This window comes from Phytophthora cinnamomi (assembly GCF_018691715.1).
Source record: "Phytophthora cinnamomi strain GKB4 chromosome Unknown Contig84, whole genome shotgun sequence".
In the NCBI taxonomy this organism is placed as follows: domain Eukaryota; phylum Oomycota; class Peronosporomycetes; order Peronosporales; family Peronosporaceae; genus Phytophthora; species Phytophthora cinnamomi.
In genome coordinates this window covers 217,907-227,596 of record NW_027151017.1, presented here as the reverse complement: position 1 = coordinate 227,596, position 9,690 = coordinate 217,907, and the positions used below count along the sequence as shown (strand labels likewise).

Below are 9,690 nucleotides of genomic sequence, written 5' to 3'. Positions count from 1 at the left end.
AGGTCATTCTAAACTCTACTCCAGTTGCTAAGTGCTCGATGGCTGGGTAAATCTCAGCCATTCGGACTTTTTCAAGTCGGAGGTACCTTCGTAAGCACTTTCGTAGGAGTTGGTAGGAGTTGGGTTGGTACGATCTGATTGGATAAAAATGTAACCACAATGAATAAATTGGTGTTGCGCACACCATAAAAATGCTTTAGAAACCTAACCATCTGTGCGAAGGAGGCACTTTTTGAAGCCCGATTTGCCAAAAGGGCTGAAAGGCACGATAATAGGTATTCAAATGCTTCGGCCAATTGCAAGTGGATTGAGCCCTAATAGGTATATATATATAAATAGCTGGGCTGTCGGAAAGACTCGTTGTTTGGTAGGTGGCATCGTGAATGCAACCAAAGCGCTATGGGTAACTTATTCTCCAGGAACTCGGTGGCTCCACATCAACCCCTCTTCGTTGTCGCGGCTAGCGCAATGCCTCAACACGCGAAGACCAAGAGAAATAAGAACCACAAGTTCAACACTTTGGTGCCGGAGCCCCAACGAACTAGTCATCCTTCTCAGAGTTCAACACCAAACTCAATTACCTCCAAGATTCCAGCGAGAAACGAACACTTGACTCGTGGTGACCTTCGCGTGCAATTTCTTAAGGCTGTGAAGCGTGGGGATGTTACCGAGATGGCTGACTTATTGCAGCGATACCAACAACCAAGGTCGCAGAGCCTAGAGTCCCACGAGGATGAGAGTGAAGAAGGCATCGACGAGCTGGTCAACATTCGAGGGATGTGGGAAAGTACCCCACTGATCACTGCTGCGCAGTACGCACACTGTGACGCTGCTTTGTGGTTGCTGAGCCACGGTGCCAAGCCACACGCTAGCAACGAGAAATCCGTGACAGCTCTGTTGTTGGCTAGCCTGGAGGGCCTGATTCCTGTTGTCGTGGAACTTCTTAGGACAGTAAAATCGACGCCAGAAATGCTCGCAATCGACAAGCAAGTCGGCGTTGTGTATAATTCCGCTGCAGACATCAATGTACGCTTGAGCCCACTCCTAGCAGCAAGCATGAATGGACACGTTGAGATTGTTCGACTCTTGCTAGAACACGGCGCTGGTGTGGACCAGCAAGTGTTGACCACGGTTGGCTCAGCAGCTTCAGCGAGCACCGATGCTTCTCGAGGGCCAACAGCTTTACTACTTGCTTCGCGATACGGACATGCTGGCGTGGTGGCACTACTTCTACAGCGAAAGGCGGATTATGCTTTGGCGGAGGGAGCGACGGATACCTCACCGTTTTTGTCAGCATGCGAGCACTGCCACGAGGAGTGTGCTCTATTGCTTTTTGGAGCAATGGCATCGGATAGCAAGCCTCGCCTCGCAAGCAACACTCAGACCGAAAACTGGCAAATCCCCAATCACCAGGGCTTTACGCCACTGCACTTCGCAGCAGCGAATGGGTTGCTTCGTGTGTGCAATGCCTTGCTATTAGCTCTAAAAGAGCAACAGAACAGCCTTGAGGACGAGGTTATGGGGGCAGCTTTTGTGAATGCACGTGCTGGTGCCCGACGCGAGAGTGCCCTATTGCTCGCGGTTCGTAAACGACAGCACGAAGTAGCGCGGATACTGTTGGAAGCGGGTGCAGATGCAGAGCTAGCCGACCGAGGTGGAAACACCGCCACTCAAGTGCTCGCTCGCAATAAGCAAGATACACTACTTCAGTTGTGCGAAGCCACCATCAGCAAATCTCAACGTCAACTATCGCGAGATTCTCCCGTCGTTGAAGGCATATTGAAGTCCACAGATACAGGATCACACAAAGAAGAAGAGCTTCGAACAGCCGAGTCACACGCTGCAGATGCCAATACCGAAGTTTGCGTTGACAGAGATGAAAGATGAACAAAGGGGGTCCAGTACTATGTTGTAGGTTATTGCTTGAACTTGTAGTTTATCTGTTAGAAAATGCATTCACTTCTCTTCCGTCGAGGCTAACTAGCACTAGTTTGACCTCCATTATCACGCTCTGCACTTCGGCGGCGTAAATGCGTCCTGTCGTTTAGGCGTAGGCACCAAGTATTAACTTGGAAAGAATGCCCCCGGAGTTCACGCCATCGTCCAGTACTTCAGGATCCGTAAGAGGCGAGTGCGATTGATCGCTATAGGAGTTGTCATCTTTCTATGCTTTAACTGTTGAATTGAGTTGGGCCAGCTTTCGTGCAACGATCTCAGGGTGCTTTTCCGCGAGGAAGTCGTTGAAGAACTCGAGCATTTCCGAGAGCGTGGGTGCCTGCTCCATGGCTTCTTTTCGCTGCTCGTCCAAAGGGAAAGTGGAAGATATGCGATGAACACTCGCCGGGTCGCTTCAGCATAGCTTCAAACAGTGGAGATTATCAACGTGTATTTCCCGACCTCATTGCCGACGGAGTGGATACCACTGGCCTATGCTGGCCAAAGCCTAAACCAATTTACTGGCCTTATTGGCCTCGCTCGCCAGCGACTCCAGCACGGCATCGAAGATATACACTACGGTCTTCTCGTAGTTCTCGATGATCATCTCGGTGGTCTGGCCTACCGCCTTGGCCGAATCTGGGAAGGAATCGCTTTCAGAGATGTTGGGCGTCATGCGAGCGCAGGCGCGGAAGATCGTTGCGTTCTGTGGGTCCTCGTCGGATGGCTCGAAGACACACCTGCTCATTATTACATGATCGAATTGTGTTAGCTCATGCCGCGCCGACGTAAGCTCAGCAAGCTCAATAGATCCACTCTAAAACACCCACCATCCTTTCTGGTGGATACGCATGGGCAAGACACCTTCGTGCGAGCACAACCCGTCGCATTCCCACACAAACGTCAGCTTGTTCGCTTCAATATACCGCCGAACAGCAATGTTGCCCAAGGTTTGTGTGGCCCCGCAGGGGTTGTTTACTGTACAATGACCAAAAATTTCGTTGCCTTGGGTTTGAAGAGCCTGTTATGCAGGACGGTGTGTGTGAGAGAGAGAGAGTACTGTACAACAATCCCCGCAGCGGGCGAACTAGGCCTACACGCACCATTTGAAAATTTTCGTGTCCATTCGATCCCGACAGGAAATCCCAGGCGTGATTGCCGATGCGCAGAAGGCTGAATGGGATCAGCCTGCTTTCCACAAATTGCAGGCACATTTGAGGTCCACGTCCCCCAGCAGTTTCCATCTCCATGTTCATTTTTCGTTGGGCGACAAGGCTGGGCGTTGGCATGCACGGCTGTTGCAGGAGTTGGTTACCCACGCCGCTGCTGTACGAGGACGATATTTGCTTGAATAAATCCCTATACAGCTCCTTTGACGTGGGTGATTGGCAGCGGTTTGCTTGGCTCAGCTGGGAGCTCTCCTCTTCAATCCCTGCTTTCTAAAAAACCACGCCACCGTGAGATGGATACGACAACCTACACAAGTCACCGCGACTTACTCTCAGATCTGGGACCTTCTCCAGCGTGCGCTGCATGGCCTTGACCGACTTGACCTGCTCTCGAACGAGCTGTCGCAGTCTGGCGTTCTCACCGACGGACTTCTGCCGCTCCGTCATCATCTGGCTGGAGATGTGCTTCCAGACGTGGCTGGTGCCCGGCTGCTCCTCGCTCGAGGGCCGGTTCAGGTCCTTGAGCTTCTTCTCCAGCTCTGCCGCCACCGCGCGAAGGTGGTCCAGCTCGTGCTTGCGCCGCTTCCGCTTCGGCTTCGCTGCCTGCGCCGGACTCCCCGTAGCGGCAGCAGCAGCAGCGCCAGCCTTCCTCTTGCTGGCTGAGCTGCAGGCAGGAGGCGACGCTGTGCTAGCGGTCTCGGACTGGCTGTCGTCGGACGCCGCCGAGATTCTCAAGACGCCCGCGTCGTCGTCCGAGGCCAGCGACTCCATGAACTCCTCGAACGCCTGCTCCGACGACAGCACGTCTTCGTTCAGCACCACATTCACCGAAGGTCCGGGCCCGCCGCCCCTCGTGCCGCCTGCGTCAATCCCCGTGAGCACGTCCAGCAGCTCCGCCTCCGAGAAGAGCGGCACCGCCACCGCGTTTTGCCGCATACTGGTATTGCCCAAAGTGTCTCTGCAGGGAATGACGGTAAAATTCAGCACGGTCTCCCTCGCAAAAGTGATACTATCTGCGGGTTGAAGCGGGCAAAGCGACGATAGTTTTGTGCTGAGAGCTATCCTAGGAGGCACAGAGTACTAGTTTGCTGGTAATGTATAGATGTCCCGCTGTGACTACGAATTGTTCAGCGACGCCAGCATGCCGTCGAAGATGTAGACCACGGAGCGCTTGTAGTTCTCGAGGACGAGCTCCGTGGTCGTGCCGATGGACGCCTCCAAGTTGGTGTCCTCGGGGATGATCGGGCTCAGAATCGCACATCTCCTGAAGATGGTGGCGTTGGCGGGGTCTTCCTCTGCGGGCTCGAACACACACCTGAGTAACAAGCGCGTTAGCGACGCCTATAGCAGCAAGTCAGTGCATGCCAACTCACCATCCTTTTGGTTGGATACGAGTCTTTGAGTCGCCTTGGTGCACGGCACCTTCGCACTCCCAGACGATTGTCAGCTTATTTGCCTCCACGTACTGCCGGACAGCGATGTTCCCCAGCATCTGCATAGAGCTCATCGCGTTGTCCAGTTTACACCAGCCAAACATCTCGTCGCCTTGGTTTTGAACAGCCTTTCACAACATCAAAGCGGTTAGAACAGCATAGTGAGAGTATACCCAATGCGCAGACAAAACTTTCCACACCAGCTCAAAGTCTTCATGTCCGTTTGTCCCTGTGAGGGTCTTCCAACCTTCTTCTCTGATCTTCCTGAAGCTGAAGGGGACGAGCTTATTCTCAACGACTTGAAGGCACATCCGGAGACCGTCGTTGCTGTCCGCTTCAATCTCAATGTTCACCTTCTTGCTGCCGCCCAGACTTGGACTCGGTATACCTGACTGCGGGAGCATGGTATCCACCCCAGTGCTGTACAAAGTAGACAAATTTCGAAATAAGTCTCGGTAGAGCTCTTTGGACTGAAGTGGAACTATTGCCGTTCCCTGCACTTCTGGAAACACATCTTTTTGCTGTAGCACAATATTGCGAATGCGTTTAGAGCTCTCAACGGGACATACAAGGCCAGACGGAGCACTTACGCTTAACGAAGGAGTCTTTTCAAGCGAGCGCTGCAAAGTCTTGAGTGTTGTCATCTGCTCGCGGACTAGATCTCGCAGTCGGGCATTCTCCACTGCAGACTGCTGTCTCTGCTTAAGCAAACGATTGGAGACTCGCTTCCAGAACGGGTCGGAGCCAAGTCTACTCTGGTTGTGTGTCTGGTTCAGCTCCCTTAGCTTCTTCTCCAGCTCTGCTGCGACTGCACGAAGGTGGTCAATCTCCTGCTTGCGCGTTTTCCGGCAGCGCTTCGGTCTTTGCATTGATGTAGTAGGCAACTGTGCCCTCTTGGTCCCTACACGAGGCTCGTGTAACCGGTCTGTGGCAGCTCCTGCTTCCGCCGAACCCTTCGGTGAGAGCGACTCCATAAACCTTTCCAAGTCCTTTTCCGACGTGAACATGCCTCCGTCCAGCACAACGTTCACCGACGGATCCCACGCGCTCGATTGCTCCTTCATTTTTACGTCCTGCTGCGTTCCCATCAACGCGATCTTAGGATAAGGACGTAGAGTGAAGATTCACAACCTTCTACGCACGCACCTGGTCTCCTGGGCTGCCTATATCGTCGTCCAGCGTCGCGAGCAGGTCCAGCACCTCAGCGTCCGTGAACTCCGGTCGCGCCTGCAGCATTTCCAGCAATTGAAGAATGCGTGCGGTGTCAAGGCGAGAAGCTACCCTTCTCGCAGCCCGCGTGTCGCTGCGCAAGCCGCGTGTGGATTACTCCGCATGACTCGCCCGGATCACGGCCTCGCCTCGACGTGTGTCCACGGTTGTCCACCACTGCCACCGTAAGCACTGGTGAGCCCCTTCACCTCGACCTCAGGCCGGTCGGTGCCTAGAGCACCGCTCTGCATGCCGCATTCAACCACACCTCGAATCCTCGGAGCATCCCACTGGCACCACTACGTATGGATCAGTACCGCTGGCCGGACATACGGAGCAACAGCAACCTGCTGCGGGGCAAAGTCGTCTCAGTGGCGCTCTACCTAGCACGGCTCGGCTCGACTCGGAGATCTTCGGCCATTTGTCGCGTGAGTCCGACGGTATCAGTTCACTGTCGGAATCGTCCGCCTGCCGTCCAGCTCAACTCAACCCAGCCAGCGCGATATGTATAGTTTCACTACGATCCTCTGTCAGGCAAGGGCACTGCAACACCACGAACAGACCGACGCAGCAATTATTCGACTGGGCTCCTCCAGCAACAGCATGCAGCAGCAGCACCCAAGGCAGCAGGTAAAGCGTCTGTAGCCATGTGGGGCTGTATTTTTTCTTGAAATTCGGCCAAATTTATAAATTTTGGCGGGGGCCTTCCCTGACACGCGGGAAGCCCCGCCGCGTCAGTCATACATTGTCCAAGTGAACGCCGGCGGCCATGAGCATGCTGAACCGCTTCTCGAGCGCCGTGCAGACGGCCGTGTCCGGCGCGGCGTCGGCCGCCGTCTCGGGCGCGCAGAACCTGCAGGGCATGCTGAGCGAGGAGTACCTGAAGCACTACGAGACGCCCAAGGACTGCACGGCCTCGGGCGGCCACGAGCTGAGCTGGAAGATCTTCCCGGCCGTGCACCGCAAGACCAACCACGAGTACAGCGTCTTCCTCTTCGACAAGGACGAGCTCAAGCGCCTCAAGAGCAAGGAGTCCCAGGACCGCGTGCTCGAGATCCTGCGCCAGGAGATGAAGACGCTGCGCGTGCTGCGCCACCCGCACGTGCTCAAGGTGGAGGAGGTCTTCGAGGAGAGCCGCCGCTCGCTGTGCTTCGTCACGGAGCGCGTCACGTGCTCGCTGGCCAACGCCTGCAAGAACTTCGCCAACATCGCCAACGTCACGCCCGAGGTGCTGGAGATCGGCCTCACGGAGTTCGAGCTCGCCTGCGGCCTCATGCACGTGGGAGAGGCGCTGAGCTTCCTGCACCGCGAGGGGCGCCGCGTGCACCTGAGCCTCGGGCCGCACAGCATCTTCATCACGCCCAAGGGCGAGTGGAAGCTGGGCGGCATGGGCTTCTGCCGCGTCGTGGAGCCCGGCCAGACCTCGCGCAGTGAGTACTACAGCTTCGACGCCTCCACGGGCGCGCGGAACCCCACCACAGGAGCCATCGAGGGGAGCTGGGAACCCCCGCTGGAGTACTGCGCGCCGGAGCTGGTCACGGAGCCGCGCCAGTTCGACTGCAAGGCCGACATGTTTTCGCTCGGGCTGCTGGTGTACGAGCTCTTCGTGCCGCCTCGAGCGGACGGCGGGCGCAACCCTGTGCTGGATGTGCGCGACGGCAACAAGATGACGCACGGCTACAAGGTGCAGTCTCTTCACCCGATCTCGTTCCCCACCTCGGTGCCGACCGCCCTGCAGAACACGATCCGCTCGCTGCTGGCGGTGGAGCCGGCGAAGCGTCCAGAGGCCCGCGCATTCCTCGCGTCGCCGTTCTTCGACTCTGGTCCGATTAAGACCCTGCGTATGCTGCAAAGTTTGGTGGAGCAGGAGCCCGCGGCTCAAGCAAAGTTCCTGACAACGCTGCCCGATGCAATCGATGGATTCTCGCCGCGTGTGTTGCGAGATATGGTCATTCCAGGGCTTCAGTCAGTCGTCATTAACAAGGCTGTAGCTCCGTTTGTGATCACTCCTCTGCTCAAGATCGTGGCCAAGGTGGACAAGCAGACGTTTTCGTACTCGATCGCGCCCATGATGGTCCCTCTGCTGGCAATCACGGAGCCTGTGCAATGTATGCTCATGTTCGTGTCCGAACTGGAAACGCTCATCCCGAAGGCGGAAGACGGCTACATTCGCGACCACGTTGTGCCTATGCTGTGTCGTGCTCTGGATAGCACAGTGCCTGAGATCCTGGACACGGTGCTGAACAAGATCGTGGACCAAGCTAGCTTGTTCGAGTACCGCATCTTGAAGCAGGTGATTTTGCCGCGCGTGAACAAACTCATTCTTACTCCACCGCAGCCTTCCGTCCGCATCAACGCTTTGCTGTGGCTGGCCAAGTCGTTCCACGTATTTGACAAGGACCTGTTGATTGAGAGCGTCCTGCCCACTCTCCAGCAGACTCTTCATGAAGACAAGACTCCTGCCGCTTGTATGTGCATTCTTGGGTGCTACGACAACCTCGGAAAGCACCTGGGTCCGGAGTTCACGGCAAAGCTAATTATTCCGGCGGTGGCTCCGCTGTTGTGGGAACAGACCTTGAACAACTCGCAGTTTGACATGGTGTGCGAGAAAATTCAGGATATGCTGAAGGCTGTGATTAGCGAGCGTGACAAGTCTTTCACATCTCAGAGCTCTGTTAGTTCTGTGACGACGGGTATTACGGCCGCTTCAGGGATGTCTGAAGCCGTTCGCGCCGCGGAGGCCTCAAAGGAGCGGGAGTCTGGTGTTGCGGCGGCAAACAAGTTGCTGTCTGAAGAATACGTCCCGAAGAAGAAGCAACCGGAGTCTGATGCCGGGCAGAATCAGAGACCCGAACGGTACTCGGACGATCCGTTCTACTTGGGTGACTCCAAATCGTCTTCCAACAGCAGGACACAGAGCACGAGAACGGAGCGGCGTGATTCGACTGGTCACCGCGAGTCAGCAGCGGAGCGTGCAGAATCTTTCTCTGCACGTCGCCGTGCAGGCAAGAAAGGAAGTGCGCGGTCCAACAACCGTCGCGCGGGCAAGAAGGATGATGGAAATGCCGATTTGCTGGGCATCGATGCTACTGCTACCAATGTGCGTACATTTGCGGGTTCGTGTTTGAGAATGGTTCTCATTTCTAACTTTGCTGTAATTGTTGCGATGCATGCAGCCGTCTACCACGTCAAACGACCTACTCGACACTGGAAATCTTCTCACTGCTCTCCCTGCTGCACCTTCACCTGCACCTGCACCAGCACCTGTTTCCAACGGTGGTGGTAATGGAATGTTTAACGGTATGAGCGTGGGCTTGAGTGGTGGCGTTCAGTCCGGGACACCGACGTACACAAGCCAGAACACCATGGGAATGCAGTCGAACCCAATGGGTCAGCAGCAAGGCATGGTGCCTTACGGCCAGAACATGGGCAACGGAATGATGAACCAGCAGCAGCAGTACAACCCTGGCATGATGCAAATGACTCCGTACGGGATGCAACAGCAAGCGCCAATTAGCGGTGGTGGATATGGTCAAGGCGGAAACATGGGGCTTGCTGGTCCCGGACAGATGCTGCAGATCCAAGCTCCAGGCTACGACCCGTATGCACCGCAACAGCAGAGCGGCGACAAGTTTAGCGCCTTCGACGGCTTGTAGTCGGCATTTTGAGTGTTTGTAGAAGCTAGGAGGAAATTGGGGCAGCAGTAACGATGTGAATGATCAACATAAAGACTACCCACCCAACCGCAAACGAGGCATGACTTCAGTGTCGGATCGCTGCACAGCGTATAGAAAGAGTAAGCGTCATTGCACTAAATTCCAAAAACAAGATGAATTGCGGTGAATTTCCTCAACGTTTCCATTGTGTATTAGAAACAAGTGACGCAATGGGATAAGCGTCTGCCATTGTTTTCAAGGGTGCGGACCAAGAATTCAAATGTAGCA

General features: G+C 55.3%; 3 protein-coding genes across 4 annotated transcripts; 1 reads left to right on the top strand and 2 right to left on the bottom strand.

Moving 5' to 3' along the window:
- Positions 1 to 2,443: 2,443 nt before the first annotated feature.
- IUM83_18397 (uncharacterized protein) lies at positions 2,444 to 4,040 on the bottom strand (the record flags this gene model as incomplete). Its single annotated transcript, XM_067943394.1, has 4 exons — positions 2,444 to 2,675; positions 2,766 to 2,956; positions 3,039 to 3,374; positions 3,435 to 4,040. The coding sequence occupies 4 exons, from the start codon at positions 4,038 to 4,040 to the stop codon at positions 2,444 to 2,446; spliced, it is 1,365 nt and encodes a 454-aa protein (XP_067784834.1).
- Positions 4,041 to 4,220: 180 nt separating this feature from the next.
- IUM83_18396 (uncharacterized protein) lies at positions 4,221 to 5,773 on the bottom strand (the record flags this gene model as incomplete). 2 transcript variants are annotated; one of them, XM_067943393.1, is made up of 5 exons in its annotated part: positions 4,221 to 4,419; positions 4,478 to 4,665; positions 4,738 to 5,058; positions 5,128 to 5,613; positions 5,684 to 5,773. In XM_067943393.1, the coding sequence occupies 5 exons, from the start codon at positions 5,771 to 5,773 to the stop codon at positions 4,221 to 4,223; spliced, it is 1,284 nt and encodes a 427-aa protein (XP_067784835.1). The 2 variants fall into 2 exon arrangements, with proteins under 2 accessions (XP_067784835.1, XP_067784836.1); XM_067943392.1 differs by having other exon boundaries at positions 5,128 to 5,610.
- Positions 5,774 to 6,515: 742 nt separating this feature from the next.
- IUM83_18395 (SCY1 protein kinase) lies at positions 6,516 to 9,402 on the top strand (the record flags this gene model as incomplete). Its single annotated transcript, XM_067943391.1, has 2 exons — positions 6,516 to 8,846; positions 8,923 to 9,402. 2 exons carry the CDS (start codon positions 6,516 to 6,518, stop codon positions 9,400 to 9,402), a joined length of 2,811 nt encoding a protein of 936 aa, XP_067784837.1.
- Positions 9,403 to 9,690: the final 288 nt, after the last annotated feature.